The 24700-nt window shown below is 39.3% G+C and overlaps 4 protein-coding genes and 2 long non-coding RNA genes across 6 annotated transcripts in view; 2 read left to right on the top strand and 4 right to left on the bottom strand.

Moving 5' to 3' along the window:
* LOC103505896 overlaps window positions 1-24700 on the bottom strand; it is a 46701-nt gene that overhangs the window by 19244 nt on the left and 2757 nt on the right. The window contains exons 5-26 of the mRNA XM_026821104.1: window positions 24179-24410; window positions 23429-23665; window positions 22799-22880; window positions 22108-22239; window positions 21265-21349; window positions 20738-20863; window positions 20001-20088; window positions 18432-19745; window positions 17598-17817; window positions 16906-17239; window positions 16379-16552; window positions 15478-15672; window positions 14838-14975; window positions 14685-14763; window positions 14507-14602; window positions 9368-9468; window positions 9012-9155; window positions 8413-8913; window positions 8286-8350; window positions 7733-7864; window positions 7102-7216; window positions 6555-6741 (exon numbers count right to left, since the gene is read on the bottom strand). Coding sequence (XP_026676905.1) covers window positions 6555-6741; window positions 7102-7216; window positions 7733-7864; window positions 8286-8350; window positions 8413-8913; window positions 9012-9155; window positions 9368-9468; window positions 14507-14602; window positions 14685-14763; window positions 14838-14975; window positions 15478-15672; window positions 16379-16552; window positions 16906-17239; window positions 17598-17817; window positions 18432-19745; window positions 20001-20088; window positions 20738-20863; window positions 21265-21349; window positions 22108-22239; window positions 22799-22880; window positions 23429-23665; window positions 24179-24410 — 4777 coding nt within the window. The remainder of the gene's footprint in view (window positions 1-6554; window positions 6742-7101; window positions 7217-7732; window positions 7865-8285; window positions 8351-8412; window positions 8914-9011; window positions 9156-9367; window positions 9469-14506; window positions 14603-14684; window positions 14764-14837; window positions 14976-15477; window positions 15673-16378; window positions 16553-16905; window positions 17240-17597; window positions 17818-18431; window positions 19746-20000; window positions 20089-20737; window positions 20864-21264; window positions 21350-22107; window positions 22240-22798; window positions 22881-23428; window positions 23666-24178; window positions 24411-24700) is intronic.
* Window positions 233-2501, top strand: LOC103505875. The gene is made up of 2 exons (XM_008470247.3): window positions 233-356; window positions 2044-2501. Exon 2 carries the CDS (start codon window positions 2046-2048, stop codon window positions 2472-2474), a length of 429 nt encoding a protein of 142 aa, XP_008468469.1. The 5' UTR covers window positions 233-356; window positions 2044-2045; the 3' UTR covers window positions 2475-2501.
* LOC113466034 lies at window positions 382-4870 on the top strand. The gene is made up of 4 exons (XM_026821097.1): window positions 382-433; window positions 509-681; window positions 846-1143; window positions 4587-4870. Exons 1-4 carry the CDS (start codon window positions 398-400, stop codon window positions 4704-4706), a joined length of 627 nt encoding a protein of 208 aa, XP_026676898.1. The 5' UTR covers window positions 382-397; the 3' UTR covers window positions 4707-4870.
* On the bottom strand, window positions 3999-5733 carry LOC103505876. The gene is made up of 2 exons (XM_017442616.2): window positions 4887-5733; window positions 3999-4477 (listed from the first exon to the last, which is right to left on the bottom strand). Exons 1-2 carry the CDS (start codon window positions 5382-5384, stop codon window positions 4115-4117), a joined length of 861 nt encoding a protein of 286 aa, XP_017298105.1. The 5' UTR covers window positions 5385-5733; the 3' UTR covers window positions 3999-4114.
* Window positions 20052-20968, bottom strand: LOC113466036. Its single transcript, XR_003390575.1, has 2 exons — window positions 20738-20968; window positions 20052-20088 (listed from the first exon to the last, which is right to left on the bottom strand). It is a non-coding gene; the product is annotated as an uncharacterized LOC113466036 (long non-coding RNA).
* LOC103505877 lies at window positions 21323-22853 on the bottom strand. Its single transcript, XR_541195.2, has 3 exons — window positions 22799-22853; window positions 22108-22239; window positions 21323-21349 (listed from the first exon to the last, which is right to left on the bottom strand). It is a non-coding gene; the product is annotated as an uncharacterized LOC103505877 (long non-coding RNA).

The raw sequence follows: 24700 nt of genomic DNA, 5'->3' as shown, positions 1-24700 counted from the left end.
CCCTCTTTCCCTACGGTTGTCCAGTTCGTTACTTTCAAAGTCCACAGAAGGATTTTCAGAGATTAAAATACTTTCTACCGTCAGTTTTTGTCCCTTTTTTATAATAAATTCTTATAGTACGAAAGTAAGAAGTTAGTTTTTGATAGAGATAGGTGATATAGGGTCACTTAGAATACCCTTCTCATCAAGGCCCTGCAGAAATCAATGCTCAGAGTTGCGCGTTTAAATTACAAAGTTAAACACCGATGATTTGAAATTAAACAGTTGAACGTAAACAAAGAGACCAAAATCGGAGATGTCACACTAGGTGAAGCCAAGTTTAGTTAAAATCAGAAAGGGTTGATTAAAGTAGAAAGGTATGTATGAGATTAAAGATGATCCGATACTGAAACAATACATGCAAAACGATGCGATATTGAAACACAGACAAGAAGTACATCGCATAACTGATGATCCGATACTGAAACAATACATGCAAAACGATGCGATATTGAAACACAGACAAGAAGTCCAATACCACGTACAGAATAAAAAGCATTATAAGGAACAGATGGCGAAAACGAGCCAAGTATACCCACAAGAAACATTCGATCCAAACTTGCTAAAAAGTGATGAAAAGGATTCCCCTGAAGACGGAATAATGAGCCGAATAAAAGATAAAATATGTGAGAAAATCTTGAAATCCTTACCGATATTCAAACGTGTTCAGCGAGACACACGCAATAAAGAAGACCGTGATTACAAGAGTCAAGGAGTCATCAAGGACAGCCTGAGAAAATTGGTTTTGAAAGTTTTAGGCAAACCTCACTCGAAAATATCAGACAATCTAAAAAAGGAAGGACGAAATCCTTACCGATATTCAAACGTGTTCAGCGAGACACACGCAATAAAGAAGACCGTGATTACAAGAGTCAAGGAGTCATCAAGGACAACCTGAGAAAATTGGTTTTGAAAGTTTTAGGCAAACCTCACTCGAAAATATCGGACAATCTAAAAAAGGAAGGACAGATAGTTCTCAGTAAGATGACTGATAAATTGGGGGAAGCTAAAGATAACGTGAAAGTTGCACTTAAGAACACCGGGTCCAAAGTATTGGAAGGAGTGAAAACAGCTGTTGTTAAAGTAGGAACTAAGATAGGACAGGTGGTCATTCCGGAAGACGTTCGATCAATGCCATGGAAAGAAATGCGAGAAAAAGTGTCAGAAAAATTGGAACAGAGAAAAAAACACTGGTAAAAGATTAAATTATAATCGAATGGTAAACAATATCCATAAAAATAAAACTATACAAGCAATAATTGTATCAATAAAAAGTGGAAACAGCAAATACGTAAGCACTCGAATGTTTTAGTAGTGCTTTTAAAGAAGTATCTTAAAACAATAAAATTATCAAAACTTGGGACAAAATATACAAGTATGTATAATTGTATACAGAAGCAAATGATAGGCTTGTCAAAGATGCCATGTGTTTAACAGGATGATCCTTGGAAGTTAACAACTTCCCAAGACTACAGTATGAATCCAGCAACTCATGCGCTACCACAAATACTTCTTGTTATTCACCTTGCAAACTTCATCTCACCACAGCCTATAGACTTTCAAGTGGGAAGCTACTTGCATAAATTTTTCAAAGGTATCCTACCGAACAACACCGAATTCAAACGAAAGCCCTGGCATGAGGATCCCTATAAAAAATATTCAAGACCCACAGAGGATGACCCGTTACCCACGATTGAAGGACTCAAATTCAAAATGGCGGACGATAATTTTCCGACGTTTCATAAAAAAAACAAAACAAAGTTGATATAGCCTTGCTTGTTCTTAGTTTTTGGAATTTACTCACAATCAGTTTCGAATGAAACTGTATTATGCAGATGTAAATAAATACCTAAATAGGTTTTCTCCTTCTCTACAAAAGATTTTTCTAATGCTACCTAGTCCCAAACCGACGTTATAATGTTGGTAGTTTTTAGGTAGTTAGCTCTACTAAAACTAAAATACTCAGAGCAAGAGTCTAATTGTGTACTTTTCGGTTACACACAGATATGAACAGTGTGCTGTTTCTATTTCCAGTACTCTTCACAACGTTCTGCTTCCTCATTTCGTGCGCTAGCACGGAAAATCAACAGGGCTACGACTCAAAGAATCCACCCTGGAACGAACTATTCGAGCCCTTTGAACCCGAAAAATCAAAACTGACTACTCCCCCCGCCCTGTACAAGAGAATCTTCAAGTCAGCTTGGAATAAAATCTTTAGACGTCCAGAGAAATCAACAAAGGATCGTTACCATTGCTTGAAACGAAAAGCCAGCACGATACATGTAGTAGTCAAGTATTTCCATTATACGTTCACCATGAGAAAACCAACGGGGCTCAAAATCAAACATCTGTTCACCAAGTTACCGTTTGTAGCTAAACTGTTTGAAGGAAAATCAAGTACCGTTTCTAGTAGTCCTGTAAACGTGATTGCTTGAATAGATCTCGAAGGCTCGAACACATTTCAAATCTAATTTCAAATAAGGCTGACATTTTTGTCCATCCTTTCTTGTTGTTTTTGTTGTTGCTCACGTCCATCAAACTGTGACAAGGTCAAGGAAAACCCCAGCTTCTTTAGGGCTGTTCTATAGGGAAGAAGGGTTCAGGTTGGTGAGTTTTGCTGGGCATGCAAACAAGTAATGGACATCTTGTGGTTCAGCTAGGCATTGTATTTGTTAATCCTTTCTTCTACTTCACTCCCCTCGTACCTACTCATATTAATTTTTTTTTCTTACTCAACCAAAATAATCTCCTTTTTATCGCCCAAAATAATCTTGGTCTTTTCTCACATCTAATCGCAACTCTCTTCTCTGTGCAGCTCAAACAACTCCGCCACCAAGCATCCTCAAGAACTTCCTCGAAAACATGAAAAGCCTATATCGCAATCAAGTCGACTCTCTGTTTGTCAAAAACACGCCTAAACCCGAGATCCAGCCGGTTGATCTAAAGGAAGAAGTCCAGCCGGTTGAAATCAAGGAAGAAGTGACGGACAGCACAACCGGTCAAACTTTGGCGAGTCAAGAGTTGAAGGACGAGGAGCATATGAAAGAGTTGCACAAGATGGACAAGGAGTTCAGGGACGAGAAGGAGTTACAGGAAGATTTGAAAGACATTTACACACCCGGCCCTCACGAGGTGTGACAGGAAAAGTGCACATGCCAGAAATAAATAGTGGAGGATTTTCGTAGATTCGTACAATCTTAACGGGACTTGTAGGGCAAAGTAATAGAGGACTATCAGGTAGACCTGACAGGCAGACTTTTTCAGCCGTACCTGTCAGGTCTCCCTGATAGTGTGTGTGCGCGTTAGATATCAGGTATCAGGTAGACCTGACAGGCGAACCCTGGCTGGCCTAGGCGGTGACATTCTATAGCTATACCATTTCAGCATTACAGTCACGAGACATTCAATAGGTACTTGATCTTATGTGTGTCTGTTTGAACATAACTCAAGGGCAAGTCCAATTTTGGTAGACATACCTGTATATGCCTATGGCACTCCTGGTACAGAATGTCATAGGCATTCACTCCACCCCTGATCAAACTTTACTTGATTATTATTTAATTTTCGTTACCATTTGTATATATATTTATTTTGTAAATAAAATTTCGTCAAATTGTTTAATAATAATATTCGACACATGGTATAATTTACTCCTTCCATTTTGGGTCCAATCGGGCCTTCAGGAGGCCTTCTGATAAGTGACTCCTACAGTCCACTGATAACTTTTGAGCTATCAGTCAAATGATAACCAGTACTGTTAATCAAATAGCTTTACTTATGAAAAGAAGAACCTATTTTGTGCTTGTCAATATAAAATCGACCCTATGAACTAGCTAAGTTACCTTGTAAAGTTCATGACAAATGAAGGCAACACTTTTCAAAGATGTATAAACAAACATGTTTCCAAGTTTATACCAACAGTTTATTCATGGATTCCTAGAGATATTGAAAACAATTGCTGTAAGGACGATAAAGAGAAAAGCGTGAGCTTTGTATTTTCACACTTAGATTTATGGACGATTTAAAAAAAGTGTTCTAGGGAAGTTGCATGATTCTTTGTTTTGCCAATGGGAATTTACGCGAGGTCTGGAGGGTAGGTAGGTTCTTCATCAGATTTAAGATTAGCATAAGGATCATAAGGTGTCGGGTAGGTAGATTCCGCATTTCCCTCGGTAGTTTCCGCTCTTCTCTCGGTCACTGGGGGCCGACTAGAGGTCTGGAACTCCTTAGGTCTTGGAGGAGTAGTTTTCTCAGGTGAGTCAGGGTTGTATGTGTAAGGCGCCTCCTCTCTATCCCATTCTTCATCTGCCTCACGCTGAGCCTGTGAAACCAGTCGCCTATCCTCCGAACCAACCCAAGCATCGTCGAAGTAAGTCCTAAACTTGACTTTATTAACAGAGTCATAGGTCATATCCTCTAGTGGAACATACTTGGTAGACCAACCCAAGCATCATCGAAGTAAGTCCTAAACTTGACTTTATTAACAGAGTCATAGGTCATATCCTCTAGTGGAACATACTTGGTAGTTAGGAACTAAGATAGGACAGGTGGTCATTCCGGAAGACGTTCGATCAATGCCATGGAAAGAAATGCGAGAAAAAGTGTCAGAAAAATTCAAGCCTCATCTGTCCAAGATTAAAGATTTTTTGAACGCTGGTAAACATTGAAAAAGTGTCAGAAAAATTGAAGCCTCATCTGTCCAAGATTGAAAATTTTTTCAACGCTGGTAAAGTTTGTCAAAGGTTTGCAATAGGTAGTAGGTTCACTCAATTCTCCTAAATATATATATATAAATATTTTCTTTTTGTAAATATCTACATATATGTTATCAAAGTAAACTTGGTAGTATGCTTAATGGCTTCTCTCCACCATTCCTCATTCTCTTTGAGTGCCTGCTCCTTCCAATGTTTTGCGATGGCCTCAATGGATTTTTCATGTCCAAAGCCCGGCTCCCAGTAACGCATCACAGTCGTAGGAGCACTATCATTTGCATGCCAATGTCTCATACACCACATGGTTACATCATCAAACGTCGGATCATTGAAGTAGCCATCCCACAAGTTTGTGATGTCTGTTAGCTTCGGCTCAAAGTCAGGTGTGGTAATACCCTTTCGTTTCTCTTCTCGCAGTTGCCAGTCGAGTATTTTGATAGGATCATATTCTTCTGGAAATTTCAACGGCCGTAATGTAGTGTAGATGGTGGTCGGTGTAATGCCATAGATGACCTTGCGGAGAAATTGTTTAAACTTTTCCTTGATAACTTCCTTGTTGGGGATGAGAGGTTTCGGATGTACACAAGGGAGGAGGCAGACTAGTAGACAATAACACAGGAGATCAGTACGCATTGTACAGACTACGTCACCCTTACCAGGGTTTATATCTTACCTCCTGTTTATAGAGGTTTCGTTTCAGTCAGAAAACAAATTTCTATAGCTCATTTTTTATTTATTCCATTTGTTTTCCCCGCGAAAACTTATTTATTCAAATGGAATTTTAAACACACACAAAAAGAAAATTAAACCATAACGTGGAAATTTAATACTGATTATTTCCCGGAGGGGAAATTGAACAGAAGCCAAAACTTTAACTCTTAATACGCCCTACCCCTCAGTTACTATACTAGGCAAAGAAATTCACCACCACACGCTGGTTTGTTTGTTATCACAGGAGAAAGAGAACGGGAGGGAGGGGGAAGAGTACAAGGTCCAATTAAAATGTTAATTGATGGTAGAGGTGTTAGTAAGGAGTTGAAATTATTTGGCTAGCTGAGTGATGAGACACATCTTATCTGATTTACCAATTCATTTCTCATTCACACATATAGCATAAATAAACTAGTAGAGCAAATTAAAATGTTAATTGATGGTAGAGGTGTTAGTAAGGAGTTGAAATTATTTGGCTAGCTGAGTGATGAGACACATCTTATCTGATTTCCCAATTCATTTCACATTCTCGCACACACATATAGCATAGGTAAACTAGTAGGGCATTTTTTTTAGAGGCTTTAATGGCAGGATGAGCTGTTTCCATTTCAACTGCGTTCACTTAAAATTTTATGTATGCTCCAAATACATTTACATTACTACGCTACCTATAGGTAGTGAGTCGAAACCACTTACAACCTATAAGTGAAATGATTATCAAGCATTCCATCCATATTCTCCATCACCACATCTATGCTATTTAAAGGAACCACTTACAACCTATAAGTGAAATGATTATCAAGCATTCCATCCATATTCTCCATCACCACATCTATGCTATTTAAAGGAAAAAAAACGACTTAATTATTCACATGTTTGAAAAAATTAAAGAAAAAGGAAAAAGACGCCCTCCTCGAGAATGAAGATTTCCAATGGAATGATGCTTTTGGCTGTGATGTGCAACCAGTCACAGACTGACAGCTGCTTTATTTGTAATTAAATTAATAAATATTTCTCTCTCGCATAACTTCTGAGGTCTGAACCTGAGTGGCTGGTTGACTCACCTGGGTCTAAAACCACTAGTTCACTTACCTGGGTCTAAGGCCACGACTCTGGTACTCATTTTCGTCCACCTTCATGTTACCGCCCCCACAGGACGCTCCCATTAGGAACCTGGCTAGACGGGAACTCAGCAGTTGTGCCCAGATCAGGTCTCGATCTAATTCTTCCTCAGGGGGGACGTTGCTCGGTTGTAGAGACACGCTTTCACACGGGGCACCTGTTGAATTGAAACGGTAAGTATGAAATTAAAAAAAAAAAAAAAAAAAAAAAAAAAAAAACATAAAATTTTTTGTGGTAAAGCAGAGCTTTTTCACAACTTTTGGATATCACATCATTGCTTTGTACCCAACGAACATAAAAGGTGGATACTTACCTTCTCGTGGGGGGGCAAAGTTTTTTTTTTTTTTTTTTTTTTTTTCATTAGTATTACAGGCAGGAGAAGATCTCCATTACGTTGGCAACAGTATTATGGCGAATAAATCGAACCAGTTTCAGTGCTCTGTAGTTAGGCAAATAAGACAAACCATGTTAAAACCATGTGTGCATGTAGACTGTATAAAATAGAGATAGCTTTTACCTGTCAGTGTGGCAAGGCCCTCAATAGCTCTGCCCGAGACCAAAGCTTCATAACAGCCGTGTATCTTGGCAACAGCTTTCTCTATGAGGGGCACCCACAACTGTTTCCGTTTAGCCTGAAAATTTTAGGATAAGTTAGACAAGTAAACCAGTTAGTAGCTCGATTTACTAATTGGTTGCTAATCAGTTTCTTTTCAGTAGCTCCGTGTGTAGATGAGCTAAGGGAAACGCATTGAAATTAGAGGTAATCCAAACGGACCTTAATTCAAATTCTAAAATTTAAAAAACAAAAATAATTTATTCAAGATGTGCCTGTTGCAAACATCGGGATATTTGAAAATTGGGATAGTTTTTCTCATTTCCTCAGGGAAGAAAGAAAGGAAGAAAAAAAGACAAATAAATAAAGGAAGGAATAAAGAAAGAAATAAATAGAGGAAGAAAAAGAAACGTCCGTGGCCGAGTGGGTATCACACTTGGCTTGCACTCCAAAGGTCCCGGGTTCGATTTCCGGCGGGGTCGAAGTAGAAAGAAATAAAGAGAGGAGGAAGAAATAAAGACAGAAATAAATAAAGAAAGAGAGGAAGGAATAAAGACAGAAAGAAAGAGAGGAAGGAAAGAAAGAGAGAAGTTACCTGTGAATACACCAGATGAGCCCTCTTATCACAAGGTAGAAGATCATCCACCAATACAGTAGTCCACTTCCCATCCTTACACAGTCTCACTTGGTACACACCATGGGGGTTGTAATCACGCGTAATCATTACCTAAAATATTTAAGGCCATAATTATTAATTATACACTTCGTCATCACCTTTCGGCTAAAGCTAAAGCCGCTACAACAACCTTACCTAAAATAAAATTGTAGAATAGAACACAACAGAATAGTACTATAGACTCGTATACTCTGTTATTCCTGCTGGAATAGGACCGAGGAGAAGAGCTATTTAAGGCTAAACAATGGAAAAATCTGGAAAGGAATGCGGAACTTTACTTTTCCACCTCAGCTCGTAGATCAAATGTGTCAATGGGGCCGTTTTCAAAAAATGTATTCAAGGCCATAGTTAAAAAAAAAAGAAAAAAACGAATTAAACAGGCCTTTAGATTTCGGTCCAGCGCGGCGCGGCGGGGCAAACTTTGTCTTGTTTAGATAAATAATCATTTAGATAAATAAGCGCCCTTTCTTACCTGAGTGATTAGGTCCTCCCGTTCTGCAAGGACAGCCAGCTTTCTGTAACACAAGATTCGTCTAGCTCTGGAGGTACATTCTGTTTATCATGCTTGCATTTGTTGAAATATTTATTTGGAAACTCACATGCATCACATTTCTCTAGATGACATTTATTTTCCAAAGTGCATTGAGGGCAGGACCATATTTCTTGGCAAGGTGGGCTATGGCTAGTGCTAGGTTCAGTCAGTTGACTACTTCCGTGAGATTCCCGATTGTTTTTACAGATTTCAATGTTACTATTAATATTTGTATTATTCACTTGTCTTTTTTTACCTCCTGAAGCCACTGCTTTCCTCTCACTTTTCTTCTTCACTTGTGCATATATTGGTTCCACAGTGGCTACAACATTGTTCCTTACTCCATTTTCCAATACACTTTTAGACTCGTTATTGGTGTCCTTATTTGTACAATTATTATTTACAGTGTTAGAAGAGCTGTCTGTGTTGTTAGAGAAATTAGCAAAGGGTTCTATGTTGCTGTGTCTGTGCTTTTTAATGACTCTGGCAGGTTTTTCTGGTTTGTTTCTTATGAACACATTGGCATCATTTTGAACACTTTTTTGACTAGAATTATTTAGATCAGTTCCTGAAATCAAACAGATAACATTATTTAGTTTAGGAGTTATATTAAACATTGTAAACCCTCACAGTTTTGAATAGTACCTACTAATGCATTACACTCACCTTCATCAACATTATTCTTGTTGTTGACATCACCCTTATTGTTATTACCAGTGTTGCAAATAATACACACACTCAAAATGGATGAGTTACTATGGCAACAAGAAGTGCAAACCCATTTGACTTTAGACAAGTTTGGATTGCTCCCTGGAATAAAACAAACATCAGATGAAATGGAAGACTAGTTAGTTTGGAGGGTAGCACGTCTGCCTTGTAAGCGCTAGGTGGCGGGTTTGATTTCCGTCCGGGGCCAAATTTATCCTAAACAAGTATGCAAATAATACACACACTCAAAATGGATGAGTTACTATGGCAACAAGAAGTGCAAACCCATTTGACTTTAGACAAGTTTGGATTGCTTGAGTAAATGCCCAACGAGTTGTAGGAGAGTGTTGTTGAGTTATTGTTAGGACTAGATGGTTTATCTTGAGCAGATCTCTTGCCATCCTCTGCAGATTTCCTGAAAAGTGGGAGATGGTTGAATTAGGCTCAAACATTGACATAAGTAGGTACTTAATGGTTCCTCATGGGATGGATTAAAACACGGATAATTGTATCAAGATAGAATGTGGAGATCTTTTGGGCACTGACCCAATAGTAAATGGAATAATAGAGGGATATGTATGAGTGTATGTTGCTGCCCCCTTGTCTTGACTGGAAGAGAATAGAATCTTTAGGTCCGGGACTACAGAGTGAGTTTAAAATTTGTTCTTTTTTTTTACCATTTGGATTACTCATCCAAATGAGGTTTTGGATTACTCATCCAAATGAGGTTTTGGATTACTCATCCAAATGAGGTGAGACTCATTCCTGAAATTTTCAAAAAGTTCCCCTGCCCTCCCCCCCAACCTCCCTTAATGAAACAACTGCTATATTAGGAATATTAGACTCCTATGGTCTGTGTTGTAGCATGTCCATCAAATAGTGAGTCCCTTATTAGCCTGGTGATCAGCTGATAACAGACACTACCCTCCCCATATGTACATAGGTGCTGGGTCAACACAAAAACACCAGAAATAAACCTGTTTCATGAATCACCCTAGTTAGCTTGGAAGGTAGTGAACCTGCCTCATAAGTGCTAGGTTTGTAGGTTAGATTGCCACTCTGGGTAAACTATCCTAAACAGATGAGGTTTTGATCTCAAAAGTCTAAACAGCTGGTTTTTCCTATCCTGTCCTCCTGATGGGAGCTCTGCTGTTACAGGTTTAACTATCATACCTCAAAAAACTTATCTAAGTCTGCTAGTATGTGAACATCAAAGGAAGTTTTACATGGACTTATTTAAAACAGTGATAGGCACCTGTACTATCTTATGAAGAGCTATGCTCAGATCAAGTTCAATTACTCTTGATGCACTACAGGACTACAGAGTAAAAGAACATGCAACTCCAAACAGCTACTTACTTTTTGGCTATCACATGGGCATTGTGGTCCACTTTGGTCGAACGACGTGCACCGAACGCGAGCTTTTCATCATTTTTGGGAACACTTTTCACTTGACCACATCTCAGGCAAACCTTCTGCTCTATCGGGTTTATTAAAGAGCAGTGATTGCAGTTCCATTGCAAAACAGAAGCAATGGACCCCATCCTTGTAAAATCATGGCTACAAACAAAAGCCGAGGACCAAGACCACCAAACGACTTCAAATCAGCAAATTCATTAGAAAATAATTAATTAAAAATTCATTAATAAATTAATTTTCTATTCAAAATTTTAAAGGCAAAAGCACAAAAAGTTCTGATTCTGATTTCTGAACTTGCAAAACAGAAGCAATGGACCCCATCCTTGTAAAATCATGGCTACAAACAAAAGCCGAGGACCAAGACCACCAAACGACTTCAAATGAGCAAATTCATTAGAAAATAATTAATTAAAAGTTCATTAATAAATTAATTTTCTATTCAAAATTTTAAAGGCAAAAGCACAAAAAGTTCTGATTTCTGAAGAAAGTTGAAACAGCTGATTTTTGTTTACATTTTTTTTCTTACAAACTGTGCTGCTCCCTAGCGAGTGTTTTCAGTAACACCTGCCAAGAGGTGGAAAACTGTGGACAATGAACACTTGAAACAGCTGATTTTTGTTTACATTTTTTTTCTTACAAACTGTGCTGCTCCCTAGCGAGTGTTTTCAGTAACACCTGCCAAGAGGTCGAAAACTGTGGACAATGAACACATGGAAAAGTGAGTCACTGGTCTCGAATGATAAGGGGTGGTTTCAGCGGTTACGGTGAGTAGGTATTTGGTAGTAGGTACCTCCCTATGTACGATCCCGTCATGTTCTACCAGAGTAGCATATGGTCATTTAACTGGCAATCAATTCAATCAAGATCCAAAATGAGAGAGCCTCCCTCAGTCCACTCTACTCCATTCAAAACTAAAATATCTGTAAAAGAACCAAGCAGTTTTAAATCATTTAAATAAACACAAAAAGTTAAATCTGGATGAAGATCAACATCGCATAACTGATGATCCGATACTGAAACAATACATGCAAAACGATGCGATATTGAAACACAGACAAGAACTCTTAGTTTTTGGAATTTACTCACAATCAGTTTCGAATGAAACTGTATTATGCAGATGTAAATAAATACCTAAATAGGTTTTCTCCTTTCTCCTTCTCTACAAAAGATTTTTCTAATGCTAGTCCCAGACCGACGTTATAATGTTGGTAGTTTTTAGGTAGTTAGATCTACTAAAAGAGACACCTGTAACTTACCGCAAGAGTTAATATCTTTTTAATGAATAATTCTATCATATCTATACTACCTACTCTAACTTTCCTCTTTTTTTTTTCTTAGTCCATTTTGAATCTGGCCAAAGCATTCAAGGGCGTTTTCATGCAAAAGTCCGGAATCGTGAAACAATTTGGAGAGATGTACAAAGAATACGTTAAGCTGAAGAACAAAACAACTTCCAGGCCCGTGAAGAAAGTCGAAGACGCTAATTACGATGAAAAATTGGACACTGTCTTGAACAAAGTCAATCTTAAAATGGTGAAAAAAGTACACCAGCTATTTAACTTGACTGGTAAGTTATCTAATGCTTGAGATTGACTACTATGTCATTTTCATACTTTTTTACTTGACTTGTGAGTCAATAATACTTCTGTTGTAAAATTAAAACACAGAGGTCAATAGCTTCAAACCTAGGAGTCTGCCAACAGGAATTTCGATTAAAGGATTTCTCATATGAATCCATATACTTGTGGTGAAAAAAGTACACCAGCTATTTAACTTGACTGGTAAGTTATCTAATGCTTGAGATTGACTACTATGTCATTTTCATACTTTTTTTACTTGACTTGTGAGTCAATAATACTTCTGTTGTAAAATTAAAACACAGAGTCTGTGTTTTAATTTTACAACAGAACACAGAGGTCAATAGCTTCAAACCTAGGAGTCTGCCTACAGGAATTTCGATTAAAGGATTTCTCATAGGAATCCATATACAAGCACGCTGTTTTCTAAAAGAGGTAGGATACATCTTTAGGTGTGGTTTTAAATAGCTAATAGGTATTAACTTGTATTACCTAGATATTTAAAGAGGTCAACATTTTAATTCGGGTCAAATTCCATAATGGTCTGACCAGTATCCACGATGTGTTAATTTATAATAACGACTCTGACCACGAGTTTTCCTTAAGAAATACTGGTAGTCAGAGTCGAAGGACCAATAAGTCTCTAATTCAACCCCCTGATTTTGAAACAATATGTGACAAGGAATTGAAAATGTCATTAGTGACAGAACAAGCCTCGAGTAGTGCTGTCGAGTGTGTGGTGACAATGCCAGTAGTGGTTGTTTACAAATATGTGACATTTCCTGTAATTTTCTTACATAAGGGTAACTGAACAGAGAAAAAAACACTGGTAAAAGATTAAATTATAATCGAATGGTAAACAATATCCATAAAAATAAAACTATACAAGCAATAATTTTATTGTATCAATAAAAAGTGGAAACAGCAAATACGTAAGCACTCGAATGTTTTAGTAGTGCTTTTAAAGAAGTATCTTAAAACAGTAAAATTATCAAAACTTGGGACAAAATATACAAGTATGTATACAGAAGCAAATGATGGGCTTGTCAAAGATGCCATGTGTTTAACAGGATGATCCTTGGAAGTTAACAACTTCCCAAGACTACAGTATGAATCCAGCAACTCATGCGCTACCACAAATACTTCTTGTTATTCACCTTGCAAACTTCATCTCACCACAGCCTATAGACTTTCAAGTGGGAAGCTACTTGCATAAATTTTTCAAAGGTATCCTACCGAACAACACCGAATTCAAACGAAAGCCCTGGCATGAGGATCCCTATAAAAAATATTCAAGACCCACAGAGGATGACCCGTTACCCACGATTGAAGGACTCAAATTCAAAATGGCGGACGATAATTTTCCGACGTTTCATACGTGCAACCTGACGTTTGTGACCTATAATCCTTTCACCACAACGCTTGGGACCACCCCAGAAAAAGAAGTAAGTAATATATTCCTTCAAAATTTAAAGAACAAAATCCAATAAACAGAAATCAAAGGTATCCTACCGAACAACACCGAATTCAAACGAAAGCCCTGGCATGAGGATCCCTATAAAAAATATTCAAGACCCACAGAGGACGACCCGTTACCCACGATTGAAGGACTCAAATTCAAAATGGCGGACGATAATTTTCCCTCAAAGGTATCCTACCGAACAACACCGAATTCAAACGAAAGCCCTGGCATGAGGATCCCTATAAAAAATATTCAAGACCCACAGAGGATGACCCGTTACCCACGATTGAAGGACTCAAATTCAAAATGGCGGACGATAATTTTCCGACGTTTCATACGTGCAACCTGACGTTTGTGACCTATAATCCTTTCACCACAACGCTTGGGACCACCCCAGAAAAAGAAGTAAGTAATATGTATATTCCTTCAAAATTTAAAGAACAAAATCCAATAAACAGAATTAATGCAAACTGAATGTAATGGGTTAGATTGGCCCTTGGACGGAAAATACTTTTCTAGGCAATTTCCCTGAATAGTGGTCACGAGAATCATCTGCAGCATAGGTCCCTGGTCTTACGAACTAGCTTCTACGCTGAGATAAAGTGAGAAAATTGGATGTCTTTTACTGTTTCTACTACTTATTTTTTAAAAGCAGAGAGAACTCTTTGAGGGACTGCCAGCTAGCTAGGCTGGTTAGGGTTAGCTCTTCTCCTTGATAGATTTCCATTTGTTTTTAACTGATCCTGTAACTTACCGCAAGAGTTAATATCTTTTTAATGAATAATTCTATCATATCTATACTACCTACTCTAACTTTCCTCCCTGGAATAAAACAAACATCAGATGAAATGGAAGACTAGTTAGTTTGGAGGGTAGCACGTCTGCCTTGTAAGCGCTAGGTGGCGGGTTCGATTTCCGTCCGGGGCCAAATTTATCCTAAACAAGTAATCCTTAAAGGATTTTTATTGTACGAGTTATTGTTGTAGCGAAGTCACGTCGTCAACTCCTCATCCTGATCTTCCTCCGGCTGCAGGAACGATGTGGCAGCTTTAGGTTGATGCCAGAGGTCTTGTACCGTGAGGGTTGTGGGTCTTTGGGGACAGTTGTAAAAGTGAGTTCTGTACGTATGAGTATTAAGTACTATTGTACGAGTTATTGTTGTAGCGAAGTCACGTCGTCAACTCCTCATCCTGATCTTCCTCCGGCTGCAGGAACGATGTGGCAGCTTTGGGTTGATGCCAGAGGTCTTGTACTGTGAGGGTTGTGGGTCTTTGGGGACAGTTGTAAAAGTGAGTTCTGTACGTATGAGTATTAAGAAACCGTGTTAGTTATTACCTTGTGAAATATCAGTAGGTAGAGGATTTCTGAACACCGCCCAGTCTAAATGCTTATCTTCTGACATACTGATATCATATGGGCGTAGCCATTGCGTCACCAACTGGTCCTTCTTATCCGTGCTAGTACCTGTAACGGCGGACATTTTTGAGTCACATTTATTGTGCAGAATTACATATGTGTAGAATTCAAAATCACATTTTTCGGTCCTATCTAGTATGGACTTTTCCAACTCCATACCTGGTGAATTGATCATGGACATGATACGTCCTAGGAACGTATCACACATAGCTATTTAGGGACAATAAACAAGGTAGGTACTTTCCATTCTTCTTCTTCTTCCTCCTCCTCACCTTTTCCCGTATTCAGACGGGGTGGGAGTTTTTCTCTTTTCCTCTTATTCAGACCTAGGGTGATCGCTTTTGTGCTGACATTTGTTTTTCGCTACAAAAAATTTACGAGCGGATGCCCCTCGCACTCTCCACATTTGCTATTTCTTTAGCAAGGGAAATTTAGGCTGGTTTCCTCCCTATTAACTGACCCCCAGCCAGACTACTCTCAAGGTAGAAACAACTATCACGTCACGTGAGCTCACATGACGTGATAGTAGTGTGTTTCTACCCTTACTCACCAGAATAATACAGACTATTATGTGCCGGGGGGAACCGATCGTCCACGAAACTCTCATTGCTGTCCGTACAATATCGGATGATCCGAGTCAACATTTGGTGCGCCTGCTCTTCTTCCAGTAGTCTCAAGCTTTCCGTGAGTTCACTCTGGATTTTCTTCCGAATGAAGAGAAGATTGTTGTTGGATGCTGTGGATTCTGAAATAATACACGGCAAAACAAAAGTTAAAAGAAGGAGGAGAAGAAGAAGAAGAAGAAGAAGAAGAAGAAAAAGAAGAAGAAACAGATTGTACCTTGGAACGACAGGTCCAGCTGTCAAGGGCGCCCAGGCCGTTGTTGATGTTGCTGCCCCCTTGTGTCGACTGGAAGGGAATAGAATCTTTGTTAAGGACGTTAAGGTCCGAGACATCAAAGTGAGTTTAAACTCCGTAAATGGACGAGGTTCGTTCTCGAAACGGCTGGGCTTTCTTCTAGCCTGTCCTCCTTTTCTCTTCAATTTTAAGACGATAGGACCTCCGTAGTTACAGAGTCCCCTCTATCAAACCTCTTAAAAAAAGAAGAAAAAAAAATCTTTGTTCTGACCAAAGAGAATTCGGTCCTGAACTGAATTGTTCTAAATTATTCAAAAACGTCCGAAATTTAAAGGAAAAAAAAACGACTTAATTATTCACATGTTTGAAAAAATTAAAGAAAAAGGAAAAAGACGCCCTCCTCGAGAATGAAGATTTCCAATGGAATGATGCTTTTGGCTGTGATGTGCAACCAGTCACAGACTGACAGCTGCTTTATTTGTAATTAAATTAATAAATATTTCTCTCTCGCATAACTTCTGAGGTCTGAACCTGAGTGGCTGGTTGACTCACCTGGGTCTAAAACCACTAGTTCACTTACCTGGGTCTAAGGCCACGACTCTGGTACTCATTTTCGTCCACCTTCATGTTACCGCCCCCACAGGACGCTCCCATTAGGAACCTGGCTAGACGGGAACTCAGCAGTTGTGCCCAGATCAGGTCTCGATCTAATTCTTCCTCAGGGGGGACGTTGCTCGGTTGTAGAGACACGCTTTCACACGGGGCACCTGTTGAATTGAAACGGTAAGTATGAAATTAAAAAAAAAAAAATCAAATCTCAAATTCTTTGTGGTAAAGCAGAGCTATTTCACAACTTTTGTACATATTACAGCATTACTAAATGCTTCCTTTGCAATCAATGTCCATATTTCAATAATGCTTTTACACTCGTAATGCCGCCTGGTAATGAAGGAAGACAGGATAGGAGAACGCGAGCCGTTCCGAGAACGAACATTATCCGTTCAGGATATAATTCGCCCCGGGCGGGAATCGAACCGGAAGTGATGCTTTTAAGGGTTGTAATGTCATTGTATACCTAGTTGAACATTTTAGCAGTTATAAGTCAAGGAAAAAATCATACATACACATATGACGGGTAAGTCACCTAAAAGCTCACCGTTAGTGCGCTCTTCATCTTCTCTCGGCTCCACGTTCTGCAATAGGTGACGGTTGTTCGTCTTACACGCTGTACAGGCGGGTAGACTCAGCGCATTCTTAAGCGTACAATTAGGACAGTTCCAAAATTCCCCATGGCGTAGCGTCAGATCTGTGGCTACAGAGGTGCTTCGAAGCTTGGAACCACCGCATAGAGAACATACAGTGTCTGCAGAGGAATTCACCAAGGTGCACTTCTTACAGGTCCAGCTGTCAAGGGCGCCCAGGCCGTTGTTGATGTTGCTGCCCCCTTGTGTCGACTGGAAGGGAATAGAATCTTTGTTAAGGTCCGGGACATCAAACTGAGTTTAAACTCCGTAAATAGACGAGGTTCGTTCTCGAAACGGCTGGGCTTTCTCCTAGCCTGTCCTCCTTATTCCTTCGCTTGTTCTTCTGAACTATTAAAAAAAGTCCGAAATAAAACAGCGCTTGTTTGTACACTTTGGGTCAGCATGATCCAGGCCAGAAAGACAAATGTTAAAAAAAGAACGACTTTAAAAAAATAAGTAGCAAAAGAGAAAAACACCTGTTTTAAAACAATAGGTAGCTAAATAAGAAGCACCTGTTTTTAAACAATAGCTAAGTACTTAAATAAAAACAAACACCTGTTTCTCTCACCTTGGTGACAGTAATCAGACTGGGGGCACCCACACTGGGCGGGGCGCGGGGGGAGTTACAAATATCGCACGTCTCAGACCAGATCAGATTGTACGTGAAAGAGCAGCGGGTACAAGTCCACATCCTTTCTATAGGGAGAGATACGGGGTTAGGCTCACTCATCCCGATGTAGGAGTATTTGGTGGTTGGCGGTGAAGGGTCTGGGTCCCGACTGTCAGGTCTGAAATAACAGGAATTCACTTTATGTGGCACTAGAAATTGTAAGAAGCCAATAGGCCGAAAGCACAGTGGAGTCAGATTTCCTGAGAGCTGCTACCCAGAGTTTATTTTTGGAGTAGGTAAAAAGAACGATGAGAAAAGAAAGTCGAAACAAGTAGAAGACAGTTGGTTAGAAGATTTTATGGGAGGAACAAAATACAACACGACGTATCTTGTTAGGCAATGCTCCGTTACCTAGACATAAACCATTATTGAATTATTTTTCTTATCCTTTAAACAGTGATAGCCTCGTCCTGAACCGCAGTCAACCATTGTGAGGACTTGTGCTTCTTCTTCAAAAGCAGAGAGGCCCTTTGAGGAACTGCCAGCTGGCTAGGCTAGTAAACAGTTAGCCGTTCTCCTCAGTGTTTATAGTCCCACAGCTGGACAATAGTCTACTCTCTGTTTAACGTCCCCTAGCCAGACAATCCAAGGTGATAAGTGGAAGTGATGCAAATGACCTGGTAAATTTTAACAGGGTCGGATTCAGGAGGTGGAGGTGATTGCATTGACTACATAATATGTAGGCATATCGGAGAAATTAAAACTTAAAACGTTCGTTCAATAATAACTCACCTCTGAGAACTATTAGCATCTGGTCGGACCACATTTTCATACAGGCTATATCTCTGATTAGAACAAGAAGGTGATGATTCCAGAAGATCAAAACTCTTGCTTGTCTTCTGAGCTAGAGGTTCTATCATGCTATGTCTTTGCTTGATCTTATTTGAACAAATGGGCGATAGAACATTAGCACTTGCATTGGATACAGTGGGTGTTGTGAGAGAACTACCACAGCTAGAGAACACAACACTAGAATGAGATTGGGAAATGCTGTCCGAGATACTGCGACGGTATCTATTCTTTGCAAAATGAACTGAGGATTCGTAAGTGAGCGGACTTGCAGTCTTTTCATTCACAGCAATGGCTGGGTCTGTATTCTCCAGAGTTCCACTTTTACTGGTCCTTGGTTTTATACTATGGAGAACAGTACTATCTCGAATGTTACTTGTACTTCCATATTGGTCCAGTAAACTAATATTACTATGTGAAGAATTGAACGATTGTCTTCTCAACAATCCGTTAGACCCGCCATGACTATTACAGGGATCTAGAATATTTCTATTTGATCTCTTCTGTAAGTTATTAGAGGTAAACATTGTATTATCAGTTGTCTTTGTATCTTGTGAGTTATTGTTCCGATTTGTTTCCAGTGAAGTACTCGCTAAAGCGTTCACATCAGCAGAAGGCTGTTTCTTCCAATCTGGAATAGTAACCAGAGTGCCCATGAAATTTTTGTTCCTCCGTGGTAAAGTAAGGTATGTCTCAGTTTTGATTTTTGTATCCTCATTATAATTGATATTCTTTGTATTACAAATCTCATTCAATTCTTTGGTCTGTATAAGTCCTATTTCTGTAACACAAGATTCGTCTAGCTCTGGAGGTACATTCTGTTTATCATGCTTGCATTTGTTGAAATATTTATTTGGAAACTCACAGGCTTCACATTTCTCTAGATGACATTTATTTTCTAAAGTGCATTGAGGGCAGGACCATATTTCTTGGCAAGGTGGGCTATGACTAGTGCTAGGTTCAGTCAGTTGACTACTTCCTTGAGATTCCCGATTGTTTTTACAGATTTCAATGTTACTATTAATATTTGTATTATTCACTTGTCTTTTTTTACCTCCTGAAGCCACTGCTTTCCTCTCACTTTTCTTCTTCACTTGTGCATATATTGGTTCCACAGTGGCTACAACATTGTTCTTTACTCCATTTTCCAATACACTTTTAGACTCGTTATTGATGTTCTTATTTGTACAATTATTATTTACAATGTTAGAAGAGCTGTCTGTGTTGTTAGAGAAATTAGCAAAGGGTTCAATATTGCTGTGCTTATACTATGGAGAACAGTACTATCTCGAATGTTACTTGTACTTCCATATTGGTCCAGTAAACTAATATTACTATGTGAAGAATTGAACGATTGTCTTCTCAACAATCCGTTAGACCCGCCATGACTATTACAGGGATCTAGAATATTTCTATTTGATCTCTTCTGTAAGTTATTAGAGGTAAACATTGTATTATCAGTTGTCTTTGTATCTTGTGAGTTATTGTTCCGATTTGTTTCCAGTGAAGTACTCGCTAAACAGTAGTCTCAAGCTTTCCGTGAGTTCACTCTGGATTTTCTTCCGAATGAAGAGAAGATTGTTGTTGGATGCTGTGGATTCTGAAATATTACACGGCAAAACAAAAGTTAAAAGAAGGAGGAGAAGAAGAAGAAGAAGAAAAAGAAGAAGACAACAAGAAAAAGAAGAAGAAAAAACAGATTGTACCTTGGAACCGCTTTCGCATTACTTCAAACCACATTCTTTTACATCCATGCCTATCCATGAACGGAAAAGTCTGGTTAGAAAATTTCCGTCCAGGCCGGGATTCAAATCCAGCACCTCCAGGTTGAGAGTCCGTACTCGTGACCACTCAGCCACAGAGGTGGGCCGGCTTTCGCATTACTTCAAACCACATTCTTTTACATCCATGCCTATCCATGAACGGAAAAGTCTGGTTAGAAAATTTCCGTCCAGGCTGGGATTCAAATCCAGCACCTCCAGGTTAAGAGTTAGTGCTCGTGACCACTCAGCCACAGAGGTGGGCAAAAAAAGTTAGTGAAAGAAGTTCCAGGGGTAACGCACTTGCTTGTAGAAAGTCTCGGGTTCGATGTCCACCATCGAGAAAACCCTCCTTATACTGCCAGAGTGAGACTGAATGAAAGACATATTATGACGGGATGGGCATGGTACGACACAGACCACACGGGTCTAATGTAGCAGTTCTTTCACTGTTATAAAAGTAAAAGTTGTTTGTTAGTTTTAACTCACCTGAGTTCTGGCACATTTCGCATAGGGATTGTCCCTGCTGATTTTCATACGTGCAGAAACTACACTGCCACCCATCCGACTCTGTCACATTAGGACGACGTATCTTGTTAGGCAATGCTCCGTTACCTAGACATAAACCATTATTGAATTATTTTTCTTATCCTTTAAACAGTGATAGCCTCTAGCCTCGTCCTGAACCGCAGTCAACCATTGTGAGGACTTGTGCTTCTCCTTCAAAAGCAGAGAGACCCTTTGAGGAACTGCCAGCTGGCTAGGCTAGTAAACGGTTAGCCGTTCTCCTCAGTGTTTATAGTCCCACAGCTGGATAATAGTCTACTCTCTGTTTAACGTCCCCTAGCCAGACAATGCAAGGTGATAAGTGGAAGTGATGTATACTGCCAGAGTGAGACTGAATGAAAGACATATTATGACGGGATGGGCATGGTACGACACAGACCACACGGGTCTAATGTAGCAGTTGTTTCACTGTTATAAAAGTAAAAGTTGTTTGTTAGTTTTAAACTCACCTGAGTTCTGGCACATTTCGCATAGGGATTGTCCCTGCTGATTTTCATACGTGCAGAAGGGCACCCACAACTGTTTCCGTTTAGCCTGAAAATTTTAGGATAAGTTAGACAAGTAAACCAGTTAGTAGCTCGATTTACTAATTGGTTACTAATCAGTTTCTTTTCAGTAGCTCCGTGTGTAGATGAGCTAAGGGAAACGCAATGAAATTAGAGGTAATCCAAACGGACCTTAATTCAAATTCTAAAATTTAAAGAACAAAAATAATTTTTTCTAGATGCAACAGGCACGCAAATATCGGGATATTTGAAAATTCAAATAAGGCTGACATTTTTGTCCATCCTTTCTTGTTGTTTTTGTTGTTGCTCACGTCCATCAAACTGTGACAAGGTAAAGGAAAACTGCAGCTTCTTTAGGGCTGTTCTATAGGGAAGAAGGGTCCAGGTTGGTGAGTTTTGCTGGGCATGCAAACAAGTAATGGACATCTTGTGGTTCAGCTAGGCATTGTATTTGTTCATCCTTTCTTCTACTTCACTCCCCTCGTACCAACTCATATTAATTTTTTTTCTTACCCAACCAAAATAAAAAAAGAAAAAAAAAAAAAAAAAAAAAAAAAAAAAAAAAACAATTAAATAAAGAAAGAAAAACAGAAAGAAAGAAATAGAGGAAGAAAAAGAAACATCCGTGGCCGAGTGGGTATCACACTTGGCTTGCACTCCAAAGGTCCCGGGTTCGATTTCCGGCGGGATCGAAGTAGAAAGAAATAAAGACAGAAATAAATAAAGAGAGGAAGGAATAAAGACAGAAATAAAGAAATAGAGGAAGGAAAGAAAGAGAGAAGTTACCTGTGAATACACCAGATGAGCCCTCTTATCACAAGGTAGAAGATCATCCACCAGTACAGTAGTCCACTTCCCATCCTTACACAGCCTCACTTGGTACACACCATGGGGGTTGTAATCACGCGTAATCATTACCTAGAATAAAATAGAATGAACTATAGATTTATAGAATATTGTCAATATATCATCTTACAATATTAAAACCATGTAAGAAGATGGTACAACCAAAGAAGAAACCCCGATATAAATCAAGACTGGATGGAAATCGCACAGGACAGAGGGGAGTGGAAAAAGCTGTTTTTTGAAGGTCCTGGGCCCTCGCGGCCTGTTAGAACCCGACAGTAAGGTAAAGTAAGAATATTATAATATACTATAGATTTATAGAATATACCCTTTTATTCCTGTTGGAATAGGACCACAAAGAAAACCTACTTACAGTTAAACAACGGAAAAGATCAAAAGGAATGCGCGGTTCTCAAGACTTTACCTTTCACCTCAGCTCGCTCAAACTTTCCAGAGAGCTTCGATAAATTGTGTACGTACAATTGTACATCAAAAGTGTCCTTGGGGTCGGTTTCAAGAATGGTACGGTTTGGCCGCTTTTCAAGGCCATATAGTTTTGAAAAGGCTCAAAGAGATTGTGAATTTCTCAGGACTTTAGATTTCGTGATTTATCAGTAGCGCCCTTTCTTACCTGAGTGATTAGGTCCTCCCGTTCTGCAAGGACAGCCAGAGTAAGAAGCCAATAGGCCGAAAGCACAGTGGAGTCAGATTTCCTGAGAGCTGCTACCCAGAGTTTATTTTTGGAGTAGGTAAAAAGAATGATGAGAAAAGAAAGTCGAAACAAGTAGAAGACAGTTGGTTAGAAGATTTTATGGGAGGAACAAAATACAATAATTCCCCAAACTTTTTCTAAGATAAGTAGCTAAATGTTCTCTAACTCATTGAGGGTAACCGTCTGTTTTCTCTGATTGAGAGTCTCTGTCTTAAGTTATATGTATAAAATCACGCAAAAGTCCGCAAAACATAAAAAACAAAAATTCGAAAATAATAATCTCATTTGTATGTAATAATCAAAAAGTTCAAAAACACAAAAATTCTCAAGAAACCGAAAACCTCGTTTTTGAAATTTCAAATCTAACCGCTTTTTGATAATGTTTTGGTTATCATATGATAATACTAAGGCGGCTTTACACGTCTTCAAATGACCTGGTAAATTTTAACAGGGTCGGATTCAGGAGGTGGAGGTGATTGCATTGACTACATAATATGTAGGCATATCGGAGAAATTAAAACTTAAAACGTTCGTTCAATAATAACTCACCTCTGAGAACTATTAGCATCTGGTCGGACCACATTTTCATACAGGCTATATCTCTGATTAGAACAAGAAGGTGATGATTCCAGAAGATCAAAACTCTTGCTTGTCTTCTGAGCTAGAGGTTCTATCATGCTATGTCTTTGCTTGATCTTATTTGAACAAATGGGCGATAGAACATTAGCACTTGCATTGGATACAGTGGGTGTTGTGAGAGAACTACCACAGCTAGAGAACACAACACTAGAATGAGATTGGGAAATGCTACATTAGCACTTGCATTGGATACAGTGGGTGTTGTGAGAGAACTACCACAGCTAGAGAACACAACACTAGAATGAGATTGGGAAATGCTGTCCGAGATACTGCGACGGTATCTATTCTTTGCAAAATGAACTGAGGATTCGTAAGTGAGCGGACTTGCAGTCTTTTCATTCACAGCAATGGCTGGGTCTGTATTCTCCAGAGTTCCACTTTTACTGGTCCTTGGTTTTATACTATGGAGAACAGTACTATCTCGAATGTTACTTGTACTTCCATATTGGTCCAGTAAACTAATATTACTATGTGAAGAATTGAACGATTGTCTTCTCAGCAATCCATTAGACCCGCCATGACTATTACAGGGATCTAGAATATTTCTATTTGATCTCTTGTGAAAGTTATTAGAGGTAAACATTGTATCATCAGTTGTCTTTGTATCTTGTGAGTTATTGTTCAGATTTGTTTCCAGTGAAGTACTAGCTAATGCTGTACATTATTCGCACATCATCGTCACTGGTCGAGTGTCTCCGTGGTTGAGAGCCAATGTGACCGTAGGAATGGGGTGGTGCTAGCCCATGCGATAGGGATGGGGCTATACTATGGGGTGGTACGTGGGAGGGGGCTAGACTGTGGGGTGGTACGGGGCTAGGGGCAGCTCTCTGTTTGCGCCGCGCGAAACTACCACCGGCTGGGGGAGAAGCGAGTTTGAGTGTAGGACTCTCCACTGTGGACAAAACAATAAGAACTTGATTAGCAATTGTATGGAGTAAGGATCACCATGGGTCACGACACAATAAAGCTGTGTTAACACATAATCGACGAGGTGAATCTATGTTGTCGAGGCAGTGTACGGTTTCAGTCGACATCGAGCGACGATTAAGGTCGTGGGCTAGGTGTAGACACAGCTCAAGATTACACTGGACGCCATAACATTATTATTCCTAAGCGAGCACTAGACAGTGGCTTTTTAGAGAGATCCATTATGTACAATGTTCGATACTATTAAATATCATG

Source organism: Diaphorina citri, unplaced genomic scaffold, assembly GCF_000475195.1.
Source record: "Diaphorina citri unplaced genomic scaffold, Diaci psyllid genome assembly version 1.1 scaffold201, whole genome shotgun sequence".
Lineage (NCBI taxonomy): Eukaryota > Metazoa > Arthropoda > Insecta > Hemiptera > Psyllidae > Diaphorina > Diaphorina citri.
The sequence above is the reverse complement of the archived record's forward strand: the minus strand, read 5'-3'. Positions and strand labels throughout refer to the sequence as shown.

What these genes read in the sequence shown, in the direction of transcription:
- LOC113466034 (XM_026821097.1), top strand. Translation starts at nt 398, where the DNA reads ATGCAAAACGATGCGATATTGAAACACAGACAAGAA. An exon ending in ATATGTGAGAAAATCTTGAA is followed by an intron (nt 682 to 845) that starts ATCCTTACCGAT and finishes AGGAAGGACGAA; the next exon opens with ATCCTTACCGATATTCAAAC. An exon ending in TAGGAACTAAGATAGGACAG is followed by an intron (nt 1,144 to 4,586) that starts GTGGTCATTCCG and finishes AAGATAGGACAG; the next exon opens with GTGGTCATTCCGGAAGACGT.
- LOC103505876 (XM_017442616.2), bottom strand. Translation starts at nt 5,384, where the DNA reads ATGCGTACTGATCTCCTGTGTTATTGTCTACTAGTCTGCCTCCTCCCT. An exon ending in GGAGAGAAGCCATTAAGCAT is followed by an intron (nt 4,478 to 4,886) that starts ACTACCAAGTTT and finishes TGCTTGGGTTGG; the next exon opens with TCTACCAAGTATGTTCCACT.
- LOC103505875 (XM_008470247.3), top strand. Translation starts at nt 2,046, where the DNA reads ATGAACAGTGTGCTGTTTCTATTTCCAGTACTCTTCACAACGTTCTGC.